The sequence below is a fragment of the Wyeomyia smithii genome, chromosome 2 (assembly GCF_029784165.1).
Source record: "Wyeomyia smithii strain HCP4-BCI-WySm-NY-G18 chromosome 2, ASM2978416v1, whole genome shotgun sequence".
Lineage (NCBI taxonomy): Eukaryota > Metazoa > Arthropoda > Insecta > Diptera > Culicidae > Wyeomyia > Wyeomyia smithii.
In genome coordinates, this window is record NC_073695.1 from 182,365,142 (window position 1) to 182,389,547 (window position 24,406).

A 24,406-nucleotide genomic window follows, 5' to 3' on the forward strand; every position below is an offset into this window, starting at 1 on the left:
CTAAGCAAAATGTTGCTAAAGTCCTATTTGATTCTGGAAAGACCACAAGAACATTTAATTTTAATTTCACTGAAATTACACTATGAATTACACTATTCCTTTCAAATCAATTCAGCAAATTAATATTCATAACAGTCACTGACTTCATGTTACAAGTACAACACAAACAACAGTAGAGGAATCATCCTCAATATTGAACATCTGGTGATACTCAATGAAAAACGCAACACTTTTTACTATTATCAAAATGAATTTTATTTTATCTCCCGTTTTGCTTCACCACCGCAACGATTCGGCCATGATGGGTTTTTATTACGCTATCACTGTTGCCGCTACTGTCAATGTATTTCTGTTAGTGTTTGAAAATGTAAATTTGCGATTTCGTAAGGCAAAATACGTTTAGTTTACTTGATAATCTGTTCTTGATCTAGTGCACGATACTTTTACTATTTTCTCTCTCGACTAGTTACGAAATGTTATGGAGATTTGCAAAATGATGCTTAAATTGCATTTCTGGCGTATGTTGCGTTTAACTGGTATTGCACGTTACCTTCAGCTGAATGAGCAATTAGAAAAAACTGCTTCTTGATTTTGATTCTTTGTTGTGAAATGTTACTGTAAATGCTAGATGGGGTATAGAACTGTCAATAACTTCTGCATTTCTGAATCTTTCGAGATCCTATCGAAGTTCTAAGTAATCATCATTTTGATAAAGCTGCTGATTTGGCGTTTCTGGTTTGTAAGTTTATCAGTTAAAACCTTTAAAACGTTTCGTTTTTCGGTTACTAGTATTGAATTTCGAAAATTTTTATTTAAAATTACACAATTAAGATTGACGGATCATTTTTATAATGGACGTTTGAATGTAACTCAGAAACTTTGGCATAGATTTTGCAAATGTTGCTGTGATTGATGAGTTTTAAAATTGGCTACAAAAACATGAGGACGGGATATTTATAGGTAGTATGAAATTGACAAGTTTAGAAATAACTACGATTTGAAAAACACTTAACTAGTAAACAAACATTCGTATCTGCGAATGGTACTAAACACAGTCAAAATTTACAAAATATAAAAACGCCTTAGGTTAATAAATCTTCTTAGTTGTGCTTTTCTTGCATTATTAACGAATTGTGCATCTAAAAAATACCACAAAAATACACAGAAAACTATTTACTCCTTTTTACACTCTCAATATCGTACAGTTGAATCAGTATTAAAGCCGTTATAGCTATGTAAAAGGTAAAAGATGTTTTACTCTCTAGTATCACGAATTGATTCGCTTAATTGCTGCTTGAACTCACCATTAACCTTCGATTCTAAACCACCGTGCTTTTCGCTATACTCTAATTATTGTTTTATAAGGTTTCATTCAAAAACTATTCAATCATTCCACCAATTTAACTTCAATGTTGATTTTCGATAGATAGGACCAGCTCTCATCACAATCCTTTCTCCGTTGCAAATTCGATTAAATTGGCTCACGCTTGGCTGCTCACCCTACTACTTGTTAACATTTTAATCACTATACAAAAGTAAAACCAACATTCCAGATAGAGGGGACGAAGAGGAAGTTTCGTTACAACAAACAGTATCTTTCCATAACATGCTATCTAATATTTAACTAATCTGTTTTACAATGGTATGACATAGCTAGAGTTAGATAGTTCGACTGAGTAGAGGTTAGTAGTTAATAGAACAAAGTTTTTTTTCCTTTTTGTTTGAGTTAGCTTTCGCCCGTCGTAACTAGTTGATGGTTTTCCATAAAATTTTCTCCTATGCATAACGCCATGAAATCTACGATTCGCTAACTGTAAGCTCATGCAAGCTGGCACGCCGTCGTCTGCTAAGTTGCTTCCAAAACCGTCGATCTAATGATTTGTCCTGTTAAATTCGAAAAAGTTAAATTATCTACGGTTTTTTCTGCATAAAATATATTTAAAGTTCAAATAAAACCACGTTTCAATCACCCGAACATGCTTCCCGCTAAATTATTGAATAAGTCTTACATTTTCCTTCCGAGGTGAGTTCATTCGGCTCGAGTCCGAATGCGAACTAGGAACATCTTCACCGCTGTCTCTCGACGATCCGAAAAACCTGTGCAGCTGGTTCTCCGAGTTGCGTCGCGACAGAAAATTGAACCTGTAGAAATAAACAGACAACTCTTGAAACCTCGGGAAGGGCGAATTTCATCACACCTACAGTTTGGAAGATTTGGATCGGTTGAAACTAGCTGTATGCTTCAGGTGGGAGCCGTTTTGATTCAGTTGGGTCATACAGTAAACTTTCTCGCGCCTCGCTAGTCGTTCCAGGTCCGACAGAGTCTTTTCTTCTAAAAATTTAGCAGATGGTGTTTGATAATGTTCACCTTGAGAAAAAAAACATGTTGCTTACCTCGCTCCACAGACCCAGAACTGTTCCAAGTAACCGGGCTTCGGGGCTTTTTGCGATTCGGTGTAGGTGTATCCATTTTTGAATTGTTTTGTTGATATGATGAGCTCGTTTCGTTTTTCACTAGTTGGTTGAAACTGCTGGGACTGACTGGATGAATCTGTTGATTGGTGGATGAAAGTTTGGCCACTGCCGCCGGGATGCTGCTGTAGCTGTTCACCCGCGAGATTATCCGATTCATGATAATATCCTTCCCGCTCATTCGATGGTATGTGGAGAGGTCTTGCCCGAGAAGCGAAGTCAGATTCGGCCCAGGGTTGTAGCTGATCAGGTCTTCGTCGCCGAGAATGTCGTGATTGAGTGCCAAACGCATCTCCAGTCGAGGACTCAGACCGTATTGGTGTGGTGGTGGGTCGGTAGACGGCGGAGGAGGCAACGTGAGGATCGGCGCAGCACCGGAACTCGCCCCGAAACGATCGGTACCGTTTACAGAACGTATCCCGGTGCTCGGGAGCAGTACAGATGCAGAGTATCTGTCAGCAACACTCCCATAGTTTTCGTCGGGCGTGGTCGTCTTCACCGTCTCCCTCGTTTCCGCCCGAGGCGTTGACGACGGCGTTGTACTTACTGAGTCGGATTCGTTGGAATCTCCTAAGTCCACATAATCCGGACGATTTCTTTCCACAGCTTGCCCCTGCCAATTTATCGAAAGTAAATTACCCGCTAATTATAAGATATCTACGGAATCAACGAACGGTTACAAATGGGTAGCAACACGGTAACGACTAGATTGGGTCTTATCTCGGTCTAATTCATAATCGTAAAACAACGAACGCGTGGTAACTGGTTTGCACACACATCTAGATATTGTAAAAAAATGGAATTATCTTTTATTTATTTCAATCTTAAACACCTAGAGAAAAGTTCAGGCAGCAAAGTAAGTATGTACTTGAAATCCACTAATAATACAGTCTCTTAGAGTGAGTTAATGATAGTATTCGATAATCGTCAGTGTACAGCCAATTGGGAATCGTTCAAATTATTGGATTTTTATTGGAATGGTTTCAATGGGAACTAAAGACATAAAATCTACTGGAAATACCAGTTGCTACTACTAAATGAGGTTGATACTGAAAAATAAACGAATGTTACATAAATTCAATTGATGATTGCTACTCACGTCATTTTATCGTGTTTGGGTGCGACTGTTTCTACGGGTTCACAAAATGAGAGGTGAAAATATACAGATACGCAGTGTCAATATTGCTACTGAAAAGCTTTTTTTTGGTAATGAACCGTGAACTCAATTGAGACAAAAGCTGATCCAACAAGTATAATGTATGTTGGTATGTAAACTTCGAACAAAATTAAACTCGAATCCGTAACAAGTTTGGTATAACAACAATAATCAAGACGAAAAATGGAAGTTATTTAGTGATTTTCAACGCGATCGAAACAGTTCTTACGTTCTATATATTGAAAGTGATTTTTAAAAAGATTTCGATAATGAAATGCATTGGAAATGGAAGGAAACATTGTTGTGAAGCAAATATACTTAAAAAACTATGTTTCGACTGATTAATTACGCAGTTTCACCTTGTAAAATAATGTGTTAAGAATCTCTGACCATTATTTTTGTTTAGTTTTTAAAGACAAATAAAAATGGTATTACAAACGCTTTGAAAACATTTTTAGTAAATTTCGATGCACCACAGGCTCTGGTTGTTAGTTTCTTTTAATTCGAAAGTGGCTGAATTGGGTCGATTATATTCCAATGTTTTTTTCCTTTATGCTTTCATTTTGTTGTTGGAATCGAAAAAAAAACTCCCTAATCATAAAAACCTTGAATAGTTCAAACAATTAGAAATAAATTTTGTTTTGTTGAGACTAACTAATAAAAAGACGTAAATTAGAAAAAGATTTTTTGAAAATTTAACAGTTTAAATCTACATATCCGAACAAAATGCGGCCAAAGGAAAAGTAATAGAAAACTAAAAATTAGATTATTAGATTAGATTAGACATTAGGGCTAAAATCAGGCTATCTTGAAAAATTATGTCGTAATTCTTGGAAAAATAATCTCATATCTTTTTACGCCCTTCCGAAAAGTTACTCTTGACGAAAGAAGTACCGTAAACTGGGGTGACTTTGATCACTGTACCTCTTTTTTGAAAATGTGGTAAAAGAGCGCTCGTAGTGCTTGGGATTTGTCGTAATCTACTCTGATTGTGTGGATATATGTCTGCACTGCTACTATTCATGATTTTCCTGCTATTTTAACAGTGTTATCATTCTAAAATAATAATTGAAAATAAAGTTTATTTTTGGCGATTTTTGTTGCATACAAACAATCGGTTCAAGCAGATTCAAAACAACAAGTTGCAATACGTAAAGTTTTTTTTCTTATTTTGTTCTCAGGTTAGTTCTTAAGATGAATAAATATTATAACAATGCATTTCATTGTTATTTTTGCAAGTTTTTCCTCGAAGGCAATGTTGAGTCCCAATAATCCCCACAGCGTATTACATATTTCTTCTTAACAAAAACCCAAGACGTGAAGTCACATGCAAATTTGGACAATTGCATAAGTCATATTTAACGTGGACTGGTTTTTGATGATTTTAGACCACCTTCCCTCTCAGTGGATAATCATTCATATATATTCCAAAAATTTTGTATGAATCTTGGACATTCGCCAACATAAGCTGTTTACGTAGAATGTGAATGGCCCCCAAATTGCTTTCCATATTTATGAACTCGTTTAAGTCGTTTTAGGCTGTTTAATTTAGTGAAAGTAGCAAAGCGTTACTGCAAATTCATCAAAATAATGAAGTGATCAAAGTCACCCCGGAATGATGATTGGTGTAAAACTTTTAGAGCAAACTTAAAAACAGCAAAATTGTTACTAAACTTTTGAAGTAGTGACTGAATCTTTCTCAATGCATACCAGTACTTATTTTAAAAATATCAAGCAATATTGTTTTCAGTATATTCTGAAAATATTTAAGATACAATCAAAAAAGTGATCAAAGTCACCCCAGTTTACGGTATTCAATTCAATATATGGATACCAAATGTGCAGGTTTGTCTACAAAACGTAGATTTTGAAATTCCGTGTGCAGATTGATTCGCAGATATTTGCAGTTTTTCCATAGTTTCTGTACATTTTTGTCATAGTCTCTTTTTATTTGCGCAGGCTTTTTATAACTTGTACAGATTTTCGTAGACTTTTGCTTGCGCGAGCGCAAATTTTTGAAGTAGAATAATTCTCTCAGGAAGTTCGGCTACATAGGAATGTAAAATGAAAATCTAAAACCGAAAAAAGTGAAAAAAATTTAATTTTATTATTCCCACTATTGTACTATTGAAAATAGTCAAGCCTTGTCAAAACGGAAAATTCGACCGCTGATTGGTCATTATATGATTGCTTCCCAAGCACGGTCGACAGAATCGTATACCTTGCAATTTGAAACATGCTATTTGGCCTATATAAGAGCCTGTTTCAGCCGAAGCCGCTCATAATAGTTCTAGACAGCGACAACAGCAGTCGTCCTCCCTTAGCAGCAGCACTAGCAGTGCAATGATTACCAGCGATAGCTAATAGCGGCCACAGCTGTGGCGTAGCAATGGATAGCGTACTATTTGCAGCAGATCCCAACAACGATAGCAGCTGGGCCAGCTGATGCAGGGACAGTGGATACCAATGGCAGCATATAGCGGCCACAACTGTGGCATGGCTATGGATAGCGCACTAGTTGCAACGGATCTCAGCATCGATAGCGGCTGATGCAGTGAGGCACTTTAGTGAAATGCAGTCTCTGTGCGAAAGTGGGCACTAGTGAATGCATTCAATGAAATATTGACTCATTTTGACAACACGTGAGCCGTCTAGTTTTGAGTGTTATATCAGCATTTCACTGTTTTCTTTATCACAACGAATACGTTGCTCGCAATGTCCGCAAAGACGTAATCGGCATCACATCCAATACCAAATTGAACATCAAATTGTCCTTTTCAGGATGAAATAAAACCTGATGATTAAAGCGTTAATGTTTTCTCTTGAGTTAATTTACATTCTTAAATTTGTAAAAGTTATAAATTTTACTTTATTTCCGTGTCTCAGAACGTACTGAATTATCTTTTTCTTCAGTCATGAGCACGACATCCGAAAAAATTTCATCTCAAAAAATAACAAGTAACTTACTTTATTATTGAAAATGGTCAATCCTTGTTGAAGCGCAAAATTCAATTGATCTGATTAGTCAACGTTTAATTACTAGAAAAAATGACTGACACGCAAGCAGCCGGGTTATCTTTCTTGTAAAAGCATTCTACTTCAACCTTGCGGTCGTGGCTTTGCACACAACCCTCCTGTTAATTAAATTAGGGATAGATTTTTTAAGGATTTTATTCATGTTTTTCCGGTATTTCAAGTAGTTGCGACAATTTTCAGAAACATCTGGCATCTTCGGTTCAATAAAAAATGACACTTTGAGTGGTACCAAATATATCAGTCAAGTTTCTTTCCGATCAAAAATGCTTTGGAGAGAAATGTTTTCTTTTTTGTAGTTTTTTGAGGTCTGTTTTTTACCAAAAAGTTTTTCAAACAGAATATGTTTACTCACTGTAGGGTCTAAATGTCTCTCAAACTCCAAAGGATGCTTCCAAAAATTGTCGAACTTACTTCTTATTTTCATGAATAATTTCACAATTCCTGATTCGTACATTGAACTTCATCTCCCGCAAATTGTGCCTTCTGTTAGGCGAGCAATCTCATTATCGGAGAATAAGATAACAAAAAAAAACGAAACAAACAATTTTAAGTTTATTTTTCTTAAAATAGCTGCACAAAAATTCTTCAAAACCAATCCGAAATCGCACAATTAGGGTGTTTAGCTATATCAGTTTCTTATATCATCTGAAAGAGCTGCATTTTCTAAGCAAAACGTAATTTTCCAAAATTTTCTATCGTTGTCCTTTAATTTATAAATCACGAATTAAAACTGCTCGAAATCGCTACAATGACAGTTTGCCCATGTACCAACTGTCATTCAAGCAATTTAGAGTGATTTTTTTAACCCGTACTGTCTGCCATTCCATTCCGATCTTAGCCCTAGAAAGATAATCGTTTCAATTTGACTTCTCGTTTTTAGTAAAATTGCCCTCTTTTTTTCTAAAGAGTGTGAATCCTTTTTCGTTTTTAGACGTACAATTACGTATTACGGCAACATTCTGGAATAGGTGTACGAATTAAAATACCGAAAACATCAAGAGCGTCGCAAAAATTGCGACTCAGTCTCTTTTCAACCGGTTTCCTTCATTGTTGCAGCTTTTTCTGTTAAACTCAGCCGCGTGACATCATCGTGCAATGGTTCATAGGGTTAATAGGCAGTATCGTCTTTACTCTGCTTTCAATTTTCACTGCACCGTGTGACTGAGGCCGATTTAACCACGGCAACGTGAATCACTCCGCGAAGTTATTCGCGCTTACTATATCATCGGTCTTAGTGTTCTATTGTTAGACATAAATTAGACTGTGTGCGAATCATTTTTCAGTGTTTGAGAGCTGTGGCTTTCGTTCGACCAGTTTGGCTCACGCATTATCATCTGATTTGAAGTAGAGATTTGTATCCTAATCAGGGTTGATTTTCGCAGAGCTTTTGCATGAAATCCACCATAAACGTTAGTGTTACCATGACATGGAAATATTTCAAAGTCATGCAATGTTCATTCTCTTTTGTTGTCTCACATTATTTGTAAAAAAAAAGAGAGTCAATTGCAGTGAAAACGTTTGATTGTTACCATTTGAAGTTTTCAGGAAATTCTTCACTCGGAGTTTTGTTGTGTGAACTGTAGTTTTGTAAATTCGGTTGGTGTATTGTACAATAGCATTACGGGACATGTGAAAAATTCTATCCCGGAATAAACAGGCGCCAAAAAGTTCGCTTTTCGATCAATTTTGGTTTTTCCTTTATTTCGAAGCTGGTCGCCCTAATGACCCCACGAACAAATATGAGTTTGGTCATTTTTGACAAAGATTTATTCCTGCAATTTTGAGCACAATTTCTGTGTTATAAATTCGAAAATAGGGTGACCATAAAAAACGGCTTTATTCGATGCATTTTATTTTCAAAAAATCATAACTTTTGTACTAGTTGATCGATTTTGGATCTTTTGGGATCAAATTGAAGGTAATTATTTCTATTTTTAATGAAAAAGTAAAAAAAATCTGTGCTTTTATATGAACAATATTTAAAATTAAGATATTTTTTGCCATGTTTTCAAATTAATTATAATCAAATATATAAAACACATATTTAAAAAAAAATTCTATATAAAGAGTCAAATGAGTTCTTCAAAATGAGAGCAGTGTTTCTGAAACGATTTTTATGCCTGGTTTTGATATGAAGATAACTCGTACTAACTTTCGTTCCGTTCCAATCTCAACCCTTAATAGATAATTTGCGTCAATTTGACTTCTAGCTTCTAGTAACATTGCTCTCTATTTTTCTAAATAGCACCCATCCTTTCTTATTTTTTGACGTAGAATTACGTCTTACGCAACATTCTGTAATAAGGGTACAAATTGAAATACCGAAACCAGCGAGAGCGTTACAGAAAATTGTCCAATTTCGAGACACTTATAACTTAGTCTTTTTTCAACGGATTTTTCTCATTCTGGCAGCAATCGATTGGGTGATTAGCTACACGCTCACCAAAATAATGTTGAGCCTTATGTTGAATGCAGACTTCGACCAAGCAGAGTTGAAACCAAGGCCATAACCATCCAATATAGGTATTTTTGAAACCAGGATGATATCTACAAACCGGAAATCAACCCAGGCATCATTTTAGCAATTTTAGGATGACTAGAAAGAGTTCCGGTGTCTGGAATACAGAATAAAGATGATGTCTAGAGACTAGAATATGAATCCAGATGCAACTACTATGTTCAAGACGGTGATTTCCGATTCCAGGATTAAAATGTCCGAAATTCAGGATATTTCCGGAATCAAGATGAATCATAGTGACGGGGAATTAACTCCAAATGCCATTTTGAAGTTTATGATGGTTACTTCCGGTTCCTGCAAAACAGCCCAAAATGATCAAATACCATCCAATACTGTCACTTCCGAAATCAAAGTGATGCCCATAGTCCGGAATGTGACTCTAGCCGCCATTTCAAATTTCAAGATAATAACTTCCGGTCTACAGAAAACCTGAAGTCATCAAAAATGGCCGAATTCCACCTAATATGGATATTATCGAAATCACGGCAACTCCAGGCGCCGTTTGAAGTTCGAGAAAAACATTCCTTTAAGTATTTTGAAAAGAGAGTGTTGAAAAATATTCTATTTAAATTTACCGCTTCAGACCATCAAAGCGATTAACTTCAATCGAGTGTATTCCCTAGCTCATTGCAAAAAATACATTAATATATAACAGGCTGTAGTAATTCTTCGTTAACCTTGCGGTCGTGTTTCATACACAATCTCTTAACTTTTTCGATGTGTAACAAAAATTTGCCTTTTCAACGTCATGCGTCAAACGTCAACGTCATGCGTCAAACTTACATCAAAATATGATTACCGTTCCAGAGCTAAATTTGACCATCTTTAGTACCAGTGTCAGTGCTACTTCAAGTTTCAGATTCAGAGCACTAGTAATAATCCGTCAGTATCTGGAGAATTGAAAGGATTTCCTTTTGAGGCTAATGTGAAAAAGGGTTTAACAAAATTTATTTGGCGATGATACTCCTGTTGCATTCGACTTTGGAGAAATTCCCGCGGAAAACCAAACAGTGGAGCTCGAAAAATAACTTTTCTTCAAAAAATTCAGCGTAATAATATATACATTTTGATCAACACCGAAGCTTTGTTAGCAGAAAATTGATGAAAGTTAAGTTCGCTTGCAAAAAAGTGTCGATAATACGAAGCCAGCCTTTGTTCCCACAGTAATTGAAATAAATTTCTCGTCACACAAATATCTGTCAAGTGTTCTAATTCTCAAGCGTTCCTTCCTGGGATCCGCGACCCAATTTCAAAGCACTGAAAATAAAAATTTTATATTCTAAAATAACGAACCTAAAATATGATCTTCAACTGTTCTCTCATGATTCTGAAATGATATGATGCGGTGGCGTGTTTAATGGTACTGTGTAAATGGAAGTAAATTTCTGCGGAAAAAACCTTAAGCGCTGCCAAGCCAAGCGTTTTACGATTCTCAAACAGGCAACACCATACGCAGATATAACAAACTTTGATTGGAGACGACCGAACGTAACGGATATTATGATACGCTAAAAAAAATGCTACATATCAAATAGGGCAATTAATTTAATTAATTAATTAATTAAACTTAATTAATTTAATTAATTAATTTAATTAAACCATAAAAAATGTACACTACATTAAAATAACCAAACGAAAATAAACGGAAACTCAGCATTACAGACTGTATTTATCACATCCTACCTGTTTATCACGCCCACTAAGTGGTTTACTATCGTCATCTGACTCGCAACTCTCGCTTTCCTCTTCAAATAACGGCTCTAGTTTACGTCTACCGTTATTTGCAGGAAATACACATCAAAAAGGCAACATGGAAAACCAACACAGGAAATAGAAAACCAATAAATACTCTTGATCCTAGTGTCTATACCTATGATCTATACGATCTAGGGTTTACTCTTTGACTAGGACTAGTTCTAGCGCCTAAATGTAGACTATTGGACTAGTCTATTTCTAGGGGCAATCAACAGAACAGTGTCCACTACCAACTAGCTAAACACACTACCGAGCAAACGAGCTACAAATACCTGGGTAATAATCCTCGGACGGCGCTGGCTGTCATCGGCGGTGCCATCAACAGTTCGTCCATCATTAGTTCAGTATCGTCGTCTCCGGTGTAGGATGAAGTGGATTTGCTCGGCGACTTGGAAGACGATGGGAACGATTGATCAGTTAGCAAAGGATAGGACACAACACGCAAACGTATCAACAAGATGCAATAGAGTGAGCAGGATGAGGGTGATAATTACCGAGTGCGTTTGTTCGATACTTCCAAATATTTGCAGATCATCATTTTCACCACCACTCGTAGGAGTTCCCCACACTTCTTCACCGGAAGTGACCGACGTTTCTCCCTCGACGATTTCCTCCTCAGCATTGACATTCACGTTGCCTTTGCTTTGCTCCTCTATTGTGTTACTACGTCCTAGATAGCGATCCAAAAATGCTCGTGATTCCTCAATGAAATTACCGGCCCGTGCTGTCCAGTTCAGGAAACTTTGTGCGTTATTGTCGTATACTTCTTTGGTCACAATTTTTATATCTGTACAAAAAATAAAATAAACTAAATTATTTCGGCTATTTTGGTGATTATATTAATAAGATCTCCGACCATTTTCCGAATCTTCCTCCGATGAGTTGTACGTTTTATCATCGGTTTCATCCGAAGGCACTCGTTCCAAACTGGACATAGTACCATACCGCTTCATGCCGGTATTCAACGCCCGATAGGGATGGTCAGGCAATTCGTCTTCCGGCGAGTTATCCGGTGAGTATTCGTCGTTTTCACCTCCATTGCTTTCATTTATCTTTTTCAACTGCAGTCGATTGGTATCGTTCCAATTTAGTGACATGTTATGCTTGTTGCTGTTACTGTTCAGTGCATCCGGCGTTGGTGGCACAACTGATATAGTAGGAACAGCTTCAAAAGGATCCACGTGGACCAGTGAAGCTGCCGGATTGATTTGCGCTAGACCAATCAACATCAACGACCAATCTTCAACGTTTTCATTATTCATCATTTCGTCACACTTGAAACTGTCACACCTGCTAGTTCGTAGTGGTTTCACAGCTGAGCACCCGTTTACCTTTGGTGATCCCGAAGACATATTGGATAACGTAGGGCTTGCGTTAATTTCGTTCACATTCTTTAGAATTTTGACCCGCTCGTGAAGCAATTCGTCCGGGCTGAGAGTAGTTTTTTCAAAGTCTTTTGGTGTACACTTACAGTGACAGGGCGTTTGGCACTTGGTCTTATAGCTTCCGAGGCTCAAGGATGGCGACGGTTGCTGCTTGTGCGAGGTTTTGTTTGATGTTATAGTGTATTCCATAACGGTTTTATCGGAACCGATGATTTCTTCTGGTTTCGTAGGCGACTTGCTCGGCATAGTTAGTGTACTGGTAGAAGAAATGCTCGAGTTGGAGTTGGGACTTTTGTTTAAACTGCTGCCAGTCGTCGAAGATGATACGCAACAACGGATTGAAGAAGTCTGACTGTGCTGAACCGTCAACGAGTTGCTACTTGGTGAGTTTATACGGCTTTTGCAGTTTTTGTGACACTGGCGACAGACGGAAATAGTGTCCACCTTGTTACTCAGTGGACTAGAGCGGACTGTTATCTGGACGGCAGGGAAGAGATAAATTTTAAAAATATTACAAAGTTATACCCTGAGGATTATTTCCTTACCTGGCTGTCAGACGTGGTGCTTTTCGAAACACTCCGATTGTCGTCATCTCCATCATATGTCGAACTATCTTCCAGGTGTGCGTCCGTGAGCTTCATATTGGATCCCGCCCCATTGAGCGTCTTGCACAGATTCCCGTCCGTGTCGACCAACTTCAGCTCCTTGGAGCGATTGGTAACCTGTTCGAGGGACCACTCCTCGATCGTCTGTTCGGGATCGGAATCAATAGGATCCGACTCGACAACTTGTTTGTCCAGCTGGCCCTTCATCCATTGTGCCAAATGCAATGCACTTCCCTTAGGGACACCGGTCTTGTTCATGTTTCTACACTTCTCATCGATCAACTCCTCGACCTGCCTCGGGACCTTGCTCGTTTTTGACTGCACGGGAGCGTGAAAGAGACACAGATGGATAAATAGAGAGAGAGAGAAAAAGTGAAAGATGGTGAAAGAGGCAGAGAACAAGAACGCTAGGCCTAAGTCTGTGTCTACTACGACCTGAACGGTCGAAAGGAATGCCAAAAATTAACGCTTGTCGGTCTTACGAGCAATAGCCTCCTATTTTTCTATTGAAAACCTCATCGATTCGAGAGTCCGAAAACAACGTATCCGGCAGGATTTTGGGCCAGCGGCAAACATAAGCCGTCAGAGTATAGCACTGTCCGTATTTTTCGCGCCACAGCAATAAAACCAACAAGCGTTTAATTTTTAGGTAAAATAAATTTATTTTCACGCTTCAGCACTTATAATCTACACGGTTTTTAGCTCAAAAGTGTTTGCTTTTTTTTCGTTCTGTGAGTCATGTGTATGCTTACGGTTTGGCTTACTTACTGTCTAATTTGAACGGAAGAGATTACACACTCAGGTTTTGCTGAATTCATTGTCGTTAATATTGTTTGTATTTTTTCCTCCTAGTTCTACTCCGGTACGGAATGCAGTTTTGTTTTCTCTTCAATTTAATTCACATGCAGCATTAATTGCTTCTTCTAACTAGATTAACCGAAACAGTGATTTTAGCTGATTGGAAAAGTTATAATGCATTGGACGAAAATTCTTATGCTTGCGTGCTACACATTCATTACATGATCACCAATTTAATTCCACGTTTAGCAGACGTGTCTGAGCGTCTATTCAATTCTACAGATTATTTCTAGTTTTTTCACTTTTATCTTTTATAAAATGCGTATCCAATTTGCTGAAAAACTGCTATCGATTGACTTTTGGCGCCTGGCTTTTTTTCTTGCAATCTCATATTATGATTTGATCATTGATTTACTTTTTCATTGCTTACTATCGTATGAAAACTAATAATAATGTTAAGATATTAAATTTCAATTAAGTTTTTAATTGTATGTTCTTGATATCGGTAAATTCGTTGATACATCTCGTTTCTTAAACTTTCTCTCTTTTTTTTTCAAAACCAAATGCATTGAAATATTAAACTGTTGTATAATATTGGTTAGTATGAATAATGTTTGATGATACCGGTCTGAAATGTTGCACAACTAGTTACGTTCGTGAGATTTCAATTTGTTATGTTATGTATTGCACTTGAATGTTTTATGATCTACTTCATAGAGAGTTCTGTAAAATTTTGTAAACAAAATAAAAGGAAGAACGCCAATTCACTCGTTAATTGCTCGAAAGGTTTTCCTGGCATTCTCAATTATATGAGTTACATTCTATCAATTTTTTGATACAGTTTTAAAAATAATCATTATCTGAATTGTTTAATTGATTTAGTGTAAAAAGAAAACAACTAATCCACTATTACTAATCTAAATCTATAATAAGAATGCATACAAAATACGACATTACTGTCAAAAAGTTTTAGCTTGACAGTCAACCCAGGCTAAATCATTGATATTTCATAAGATGCTGATATTAATCCAATATTCTCAGAATAAAATTCAATTCCTAATTTTAAGCGTACTTTTGTTTTTTTTTTTATTTAAATTCTTTAAAAATAATAAATAATTTAAATTCTTTAAAAATAATTTAAAAAAAAAAACAAATTTTCAAATTTTAAAAGTTGTTAGGTAGCCCAGGAACAGCTAATAGTCTCTCCCGCTTTTGATTACATCGTACCTCAAGACAGGTTGGTAAACGGCTAGGCAGTGCGTACCAGCAGTACACCGGTACTAATTGGCATAAAGTAGACCCCATTGTGGTCCATAGCATAATGCCCAGCAGCTCATATCCCTACCTCCACGTGGTACCGACTGGGATACGAGCAATCAAGGGAAGATCGGTGAACCGGTGGGAACTTGGTCGTATACTGACAGGGAAAGGGGGGTTGTTCTGCTTGGAGAGCAGCTTGCCTGAGCGTCTATTCTCCAGGTTATGGGCGGCGCGAACAGCGACTGATCCGGCGCAGACGGCTGAACTCGCTCGCCAACTACACCCAAGACGGTAACCCCGACGCTAGACTAGGCATCGCAGCCCTAGTAAGGCAGCATGCTGAAATAAACATACTACGAACGATCCAGAGAATGATACGAATCGTAACAATCGGTATAGACTCAGGCAAATGAAAAACGACAACGAATGGAAACTTGGCGCTTGGAATGTTCGGACTCTGCTCGAACCGCCAGGCGCGGGTATCTTGGCCAGAGAGCTACGGAAGGCAAACGTGGAGGTGCGTGGAGAATGTGAATTCCGGGCAGTTGATTCGACAGCAGGCACTTTTTTCAAGTACTACATCTACTATAGTGGCGGCGACAGAGCGGAACGGGGCGTCGGTTTTGTGCTCATAGGGAAACCAAACGAAGCGTGCCAGTGGGTGGAGGCCTATTAATGATCGTCTATGCATATTGAGGATCAGGGGCAGATTCTTCAATTCCAGCCTTACCAACGTGTACGCCCCGACAAACGATAATGAAAGGAGGAGTTTTATGAGCTTCTTGATGGAGAGTGTCCACAACATGACATAAAGATCGTCATCGTAGATATGTACGCACAAGTCGGACGAGAGGAGTTCTTTCGTCCCGCTATTGATAGGGAAAGCCTTCACTCTACCACCAACGACAACGGCTTGAGGTTAGTGAACTTCGCCGCGGCCAGGGGAATGGTCATCTGTAGTACCCATTTTGCACGTATGAGCATTCGGAATCTCACCTAGAGACACCCCAATGGAGAGGCCTGCTGCCAGATCGATCACATGCTAATCGACAGCCGGCACTTTTCAGACGTCATAGATGTGCGGTCCTTTCGAGGGCGAAACATCGACTCGGATCACTATCTCGTGGTAGCTAAGATTCGCGCCCGGTTGTCCAACCTATTTAAATCGAGATCGGCGAAGAAGGTACATCTGGACATCCAGAGGATATCAACGGAAGGAGATGCTGCGAAGTATACTTGGATAGTTGATAGACGGATCGGTGAACCAGCTGGAGTGGACCTTAACGAGCAGTGGAAGCACATCCATGATGCGGTTAGCGAAACACGCGTAGTGGGTGGTTCGATGCTGATTGTCTAGTGGTGACGGGAGAGAAGAATTGGGCCTACGCCATCACGTTAGTAGCAGCTAATCGTGTGACGCGTCAGGTGCGGGAGAAATACCGGGAGGCAAGAGCTGCCGAAAAGAAACTTCACCGCCGTAAGAAACATGAGCACTACGATCGCGTGCTCGCGGAGGCGAAGAACTGCTTCACCAGACACGACACGAGGAGATTCTATAGAACGATTGACGGAATCAGTAACCGTGGACCGTGCCAATACCTGCCATGTGTAATGACAGGGAGGGGAACCTGATTTTTTTTTCCTGTAGGAACTTCCTCACTGCGACCAGAATCGTTAATCTATTATGAGATATGCCCGGGTGTCTGCTGTATCCCGCACTTCTATTTTTAGCAATACCGCTATTAAGAAGTGGCATGCTTATTATTATTTTTGATCAGTGCTTGTGTGTAATGTACATCCCCTCGTTTTACACGCTTACTGTTCTTCTATACCGAGCCTCCTTCCTCCTGCCAAATATCGCCAATTATAATTCCCTAGAGAAGTTTCGTCGTGCGTCCTTCTAGCCAGTTTTATTGATAAGAGGAACTTATTTTTTGTTAAGAGGAAGTCACGCAAAGGTATTATAGAATTCAGCGTAAAGGAAGGGTAAGTGGTGGGGAGCCTGAGAATAAACTCATACTTAAAGTCCTTTTTGACATCAAATGGCCGGATTCTACTAAGATTCGAATCCACGACCATCCGCTTGATAAAGCGGACTCTGTAACCTTGCGGCTACGCAGCTCCCCTGATTACCGGTGAATAGTGGATGACGAGGCGTTGTTAGCAACACTTTGAAGTGATGTTGAATGGTGAGGAAGGTAGGTGAGTCGTCAAGGGAGAACAGGATAGAAATAGGAGAAAACGGACAACGAAGAATTCACCAGATTACCCTAAGGGTATGGTTTAAGGAACAACTACCTACGGACTGGTTGGAAGAACTCATATGCCCCATTTACAAGGAGGGACATAGACTCGACTGTAGTAATTATCGAGGCGTAACTCTCCTCAATTCGGCTTACAAAATTCTTTCCTGTATCCGTTCTAGCGACTGAGGCCGTTGCAGGGAGCCTTTGTTGGGGAATACCAACGCGGTTTTCGATTGGCACGCTCTACAACGGACAAGATGTTTACCTTGAGACAGATTCTCCACAAGTTTCGAGAACACAACTGGCAGACACATCATCTGTTTATTATACGGCATACGATACAGTGAAAGGCAACGAGTTGTGGCAAATTAAGCTAGAATATGGTTTTCCAGCAAAACTTATTATACTGCTACGTGCGACGCTTGGCGGTTTCACATATTGCGTCAGGACATTGGGCGAATTTCCGGACGCGTTTTTGACGTGAGATGGTCTGAAGCAAGGTCTCGAACTTGCTGTTCAACATAGCTTTAGACAGTGCTATACGGAGAGCAGGAGTGCAGAGGAGCGGCACCATCATCACGAAGTCCCAAATGCTTCTGGGCTCCGCGGACGACATTGATATCATTGGTGGTAACCGTAAAGCAGTTGAGGAGGCCATAACGGCTCTTAAAAGAGAAGCTGCGAGAATTGGACTCACCATAAACACTGCCAAAACGAAGTACATGGTGGCTGGCAGAAAGCGTGATAGTTCTGCGGATGTTGGTGCTGCGGTGGAGATGGATTGGGATACTTCTTAAGTGGTCGACGAATTTGTTTATCTCGATACTCTCGTGAAATGTGACAACGAGATGAGCCGCGAGGTAAAGAGACGGATTGCGGCAGCGAATAGGACTTATTACATATTGCGTAGCCAGCTTAGGTCCCGTCGCCTACATATCCTTACAAAATTTGCGCTCTATAGGACTCTGATCCTCCCGGTGGCGCTCTACGGACATGATCATGATCACGATCGGGGAAGGAGGCCAATCGACGAGCGCTTGGGGTCTTCGAGCGTAGAATTCTACACTCGGTGGTAACCTAAAAAATGAAACACGAGTTGTACAAAGTATACAAACACGCGGATACTGTCAAGCTGATGAAACACGGCAGGTTACAGTGAGCTGTCACGTAGTACGGATGGCGGATGAGCGACCGGCAAAGATAAGATTTAGCAGAGAACCGGATAGAGGCCGACGACTTCGAGGCAAACCTCGCACGCGCTGGATGTGTGCTGTCGACGAGGATGCCAGAGCAGCGGCTGTAAAGGGAAACTGGAGAGGAGCAGCCCTAGACCGAGTTTTGTGGAGGCGTATTCTGGATTCGGCATAGGATCTTAACGATCTGTCGCCATAAAAGTAAAGTAGGTTAGTAAGCACTACGAGACAAAGCAAGAACTATTGACATCATTGGTGTGTAGTGTCATCCCTCAGAGTAATACTTCAAGAAAATTTTCAATAAATTCGTCCTTCAACAGTATAACAGCAGGTTACGCAGTTAACACAAGAACCATTTGCCGCTGTGCTAGCGCCGCGTCTCTCATTTCGACAACAGCGCGAGTATATGCACATGTCAAACTGAGAACCACAACAATGTTTGAGCGCCTCTAGGAAGCTTCTATCACCTAGAATCTACGGCCTAGGTGCTTAGCCTCGAAACGTCGCCGTAAGACCATTCTTATTTCATTAGTAATCAAGATTCTCTTCTCGTTGTCGTACCTGTCTGGTTTAGATACCAACAAGAGCACTAAAAATATGCTGTGGAAACGCGCCAACTATGTAAATCTTGACCTACTATCGACCATTTCCGATTCGTAAATACCAACCAAGGCTGTCGACTCGATGTTTAGGAGTTCAGCACAACATTAACAGCTCCCTCGTCAGATCAAAGTATACTTTTTCGCATGTATGAGGTTATCACTGCGCTCAGAAACGTTGATCTATTGTGTCCTTTCCCCGGTGTCTGCTGTATTCCGCACCTCTATTACACTGTGCAACAGCGATTTAGAACTTCTGAAGTGATCTAGTGGAGGTTGTAGGTCTTGTTGAGTGTAACATTCGCTCACACTAGAAATTTTCCAAACACCCCCAAAATCTGAAGTTATGGTCAAAATACGGTTTTTTGGACCTCAGCGCATATAATATTTTTTAACTCAATCATTTATCAACCGATTTTCAATATATAAGCAGTTTTAGAGAGGGAATAAATAAAGCTTACAAAATATATACAGGATTTTACTAATATCAATAAAATTTGTTGAGTTGTTTGAGTTTAAATCTAATTTTTTAGATATTTTCACGCAATTTTTCAATTTAATTTGAAATTTACCGTCTATTTTTGTTAGAAACATACCACAATTAAACTATAATTTTGAAAGTATATTCAATTTCGAATCAAACGAAAGTAGTTTTGTGGAAATCGGTTGATATCGGTTGATCGGCTAAGTTATATATTGTTTAAGTAAACCAGAATTTTTGGCTTCTATCGCACAATTATTCCACGGAGCTACAAATGATGCCAAAATGCAAGAGCTCTTGATGTGACTTAGTGTAGGTTGTAACTTTAATCAAGTGTTACTTGCGCGTTTACTTGAAGTTTTTCAAATACCCCGAAAATTAAAGTTATAGTCAAAACCCTTAGTGTCAAACGAAAACAGTAAGTGTTGTTTATGACATTTTACCAAGTAGTTTAATTTTTTTTATTCATTAAGGCTATAACGTCTCAGATGAATTATAATAAATAATAATAATAATAATAATAATAATGAAAATCTGTTATAATTTTGCTGAGATATGACTTGATATTTTCCACCATATACTTAGATTTCATCAAATCATTTCTCAGCCAAATTAAAACAGATTTTCATTAACAACACCTATTATTTTCGTTTGGTACTAAAAAGAACTTTCCAAATTTTACAGCAATTGAAGCTCCTTCATTACAAAAATGTGTGAAAAATTGCGAATGAATTTGGAAAAAATTGAGAATAACATAAACCATCTTATTTATTTTGAAACTATTTATCACATATAGGTTAACTTTTTCGACATATTTATATGTTTCAAAAGCTCTATCTTTCGTCTTTTAAAAAAAGCCAAAATATAAAAAATCGGTTGAAAAATAACCGTATTAAATATAACAATGTGAGCTAAGGTAAAAACAGTGTTTTGACCATAATTTATCATTTTCGGGGTATTTGAAAAATTGCAAGCAAACGCTCTAGTAACACTTGACTAAAGCTACAACCCACACTAAGTCACATCAAAAGTTCTTGCATTTTTGCATCATTTGTAGCACCGTGAAATAACTGTGCGATAGAGGCCAAAAATTCTGGTGTTCTTAAAAAATATATAACTTAGCCAAATATCAACCGATTTCCACAAAACTACTTTCGTTTGATTTGAAATTGAATATACTTTCAAAATTTTGGTATATTTGTGGTATGGTTCTTACAAAAATAGACGGTAAATTTCAAATTAAATTGAAAAATTGCGTGAAAATATCTAAAAAATTAGCTTTCAACTCAAATAACTCAACATATTTTATTGATATTAGTAAAAAACTGTACATATGTTGAAAGCTCTATTTGTTCCCTTTCTAAAACTGCTTAAATATCGAAAATCGGTTGACAAATGATTGAGTTAAAAAATATTATATGCGCTGAGGTCCAAAAAACCGTATTTTGACCATAACTTCAGATTTTGGGGGTGTTTGGAAAATTTCTAGTGTGAGCGAATGTTACACTCAACAAGACCTACAAACTACACTAGGTCACTTCAGAAGTTCTTGCATTTTTTTTTTCATTTGTAGCACAGTGTTATTAGCAATGCCAATATTGAGAGTCAGAGAGAACTCAGTGTAAAGGAAGGGTAAGTGGGGAGCCCGAGAATTAGCCCATGCTTAGGTTCTTTCACACCGAATGGCCTGATTTTACCCATGATACTTATCAAAGTAAGATAAATAACCCTATAGTGGACCACTTTATTTTATTAACCTAAAGTGGACCACCCGTCAGAATAACTGCATTTCTCTTAACATAAATCGGGACTCATACATGTTTGTGATGCAGATTGACTGGTTGAGTTGTTTCCAATGAAATTTGGTTGAAAATCCGTCGTGTTATCGTGTAAATTCATTTAATCTGGCTGGTGGTCCACTATAGGAAAGCGGTCCACTATAGGTTAATTTACCCTAGACTCTTTAGTCTTGCTGGGACGCAACTTCTTCAACACCAAAGAATACATATTGAAGCAGCCCGACTACTACTTGATTGCGGACAATAAACATACTCACAGAGCATAGCGGGAGAATTATTAGCCCAGTAATTCGTTGATCTCAAACTGATCTCAAATTTTTGAGTACTCTCACAACCACCATTTAAAACGAAATAAGAACATGGAAAAAGGTGGGAATCAACTTGTTATACAATTTTACCCGTGGGTTCTTTCTGGTCCTGGTTACGATGTTCTTTGGTAGAAATTAACAAAAGTAAATTATTCCCATTTTTATTCAAGTCATTACTACTGTACTAATATTTTTATATTGTTCTACGCACTATAACAATCGAAACTGGAGCCGTTCTACTGAAAGTTGTTCGTAATCATAACGAGAACGTTATAAAATCAGAACAAATAACCGTAGAACGTCAACCCAGGTTCCCACGCGCTATAATGGTGGATAACATAATTTATGCTATAATATTTGATAACTCGGTAAATTTTAGTTACATAACATTACACACGTTGCAAAAGTAAACGTTATAAGATCGAAATTTTGCGACGAAGAAATACAAAAAGTTCTAAAATTGACATATTACTAGCACAAATTATAGCATCCGCAATTACAACACGTAAACCCCTGGATATTCGCCTCTTCTCACTTGCTATATTTCTCAAGTGTTTGATCCATCTCAGCTCAACCGGACAAGCGTATGATTCAATGAGGATGAACATTCGAACACGAATTGTGATGATGTAACCAAATATCGAAACCCAAATTCTCAAACTAATCGTCTACTGATTGCCAACAGTTTGCAGGGTTTGCTCTTCCTCGATCAGATTATATCCGGCCCAAACTTCGTTGCTGCTGAAACAGATCTGCAGGTATAACTATAGATCCAGCAAATTCGGTGCAGTCGGTTGCGATGGCAGCATCCCGAAGGGATCATCGTCGTCACCCATGAACTCCGTCTCGGTGACATCTTTCCCGAAGGAAGGGTCATAATTAACCTGGTGAAAATCTAAGTCTAGCTCTAGCAAATCCCAAGAACCTCCATAGCCACTGGCCAGCAGGTACTTACTGCAATCATCCTCCATAGGAGACACGGCAGCGCTGGGTGACGAGGAGGCTTTGAAATCGTTGGAAAAAGTTTCCGAGTTTCGATGTGATGACGAAGGGGACACATTCGGAGGAGGAGTATCCGGAGTGTTCACATAATCTCCACTCACAGACTGATTGTCTTCAGAGTCTTCTGCGCTGTCGATAAAGGATCGCCCGACGGAGCTCAAGCTAAACTCTACGATCGATCGCATGTTGTCTTTTGATCCTCGAGAAAAGCTGTGCAAAATGCGATCCCTAGTAGAGACGGTCTGTTTGTTCACAAGCTCTGAACAATTCTCTTTGCTGGAGCTTTCCGATAAATCAAGAGTTTTCGGTAAATAATTACTATTGACGTCGTTCAATTCAGCATGATCAGTCGAATTACCGCGATTGGCGTTACTATTTGTACAATTATTCATTGTTAACTCGGGTAGTTCGGAAATGGAACCTCTAATGGCCGAACGATAAGTTCGACTTTCCAGAGTTATACTTCGAGCAGCCGTGAGACCAGTGTATTTTTTTGTACTAAAGCCTAGTGCAGCGCTCGATACCGAATTAATGGTATTCGAGTTTAACAGAGAGGAAATACTACTGTTAGTAGAAGCTAAACCTACACTAGAACACACCTGTTGATTTTTGAGATGAATGCTATCCAGCGAAGGAACTTTGGCGGATGTCATCGATGCGGCCGTCATACCAATGTCACCGATCGGAACAAACGTCTGCAATATGTCTGGCGAGTCCAGTGGACTGCTCAGAGGAGTCGATCCCAGAGTGGCGTTAACCAAAAATCTGTAAAATGTAACGGTTGATAATTGCAATGATGGTGGATTCCAACATTAAAACTCACATTTGCCTAGTAAGAAGATTCTGCCATACGGCTTTCAATTCCGTGGACGGCGCTCGCAGGATTATACAGCGTTTTTTAGAATTTTTCTTCGGTGTTCGAGTCAAATCCGGGGCGCAGTGAACTGTGGGGCTTTCGATTTGGCGACCGTTTGGATCGATGGTTATCCGGAACTCGGTATCTGCAAAACAACAAAAATTATTTGCTGAAATAAGTTTCCAAAAGATTCGACGGCACAGAACGAAAAATCGTACATCTTTCAAAGTGTTTTTGTCATTGATAACAAGGTCTCATGATAAACAACCAGATATTTTAAAATGATTTAAGAGGCTATAACTAAATAAATTCATGATGGCCGCTAACACTTCAAGTAGTTTTTTTACGGAAACTTAACCAATTTTATTTATTTTTGGCAATCGACGGAAAAACAAATCAATTTTGATTGCTCCGTACAAAACTTCCTGAACTGTCAAAAAAGTGAGGTTATGCATTTTAGTTTTCTTGATTCAATTCGCTCCTTTTACTCACTCTTCTTCCGAATATTGAAGCAGGAATCGGTAACATTCGTTAACGCAATAGGCTCCTCCGTGATGAACAACACACGGTCTCGGCTGACCTTGGCGAACAGTAGAATATCACTGAACAGCAGTGTCCAGTAGGGCTTAACCGACCGGCCTTCCACTCGAGATAAATCCCCACCTAAAAGAAACAAACATGCAATCGCTAATCGCCCAATTTCCCAATCGAGTGGATAGTAATTACCAAAAATCCACTGCCTCCCGTGGGCAGCAAGCTGAAACGGTTTACATTTGGTGAAAACCATCCTCGCTTCCAAATCCTGCAGCGTCAGCAACGGCCGACCCTCCCCAATCGGTTCCATCAGTCCGCCACCTACCGTGATTTCCCGATATGCAGCCTGGTTGAAAGAGAATATAAAATTACATCGGCTACGATTTGTGGCTTGCAAGCTCCG

The 24,406-nt window shown here is 38.9% G+C and overlaps 1 protein-coding gene across 7 annotated transcripts in view; it reads right to left on the reverse strand.

Annotated features, from left to right (window-relative positions):
- Nucleotides 1-230: 230 nt before the first annotated feature.
- The window catches only part of LOC129725873 (uncharacterized), an 80,116-nt gene continuing 55,940 nt past the window's right edge, over nucleotides 231-24,406 (reverse strand). The window contains exons 9-21 of one of the 7 annotated variants that reach the window (XM_055682226.1): nucleotides 24,196-24,349; nucleotides 23,962-24,132; nucleotides 23,437-23,614; nucleotides 23,213-23,378; nucleotides 12,868-13,245; nucleotides 11,794-12,799; nucleotides 11,432-11,724; nucleotides 11,210-11,325; nucleotides 10,866-10,953; nucleotides 2,395-3,085; nucleotides 2,203-2,332; nucleotides 2,010-2,142; nucleotides 231-1,884 (exon numbers count right to left, since the gene is read on the reverse strand). In XM_055682226.1, coding sequence (XP_055538201.1) covers nucleotides 1,798-1,884; nucleotides 2,010-2,142; nucleotides 2,203-2,332; nucleotides 2,395-3,085; nucleotides 10,866-10,953; nucleotides 11,210-11,325; nucleotides 11,432-11,724; nucleotides 11,794-12,799; nucleotides 12,868-13,245; nucleotides 23,213-23,378; nucleotides 23,437-23,614; nucleotides 23,962-24,132; nucleotides 24,196-24,349 — 3,591 coding nt within the window. In that variant the 3' untranslated portion in view covers nucleotides 231-1,797. Of the gene's footprint in view, nucleotides 1,885-2,005; nucleotides 2,143-2,198; nucleotides 2,333-2,394; nucleotides 3,089-3,146; nucleotides 3,252-3,571; nucleotides 3,603-10,864; nucleotides 10,954-11,209; nucleotides 11,326-11,431; nucleotides 11,725-11,793; nucleotides 12,800-12,867; nucleotides 13,246-23,212; nucleotides 23,379-23,436; nucleotides 23,615-23,961; nucleotides 24,133-24,195; nucleotides 24,350-24,406 lie in introns of those variants that run through there. The other 6 variants (XM_055682227.1, XR_008728187.1, XM_055682229.1 and 3 more) reach the window with 6 other exon arrangements.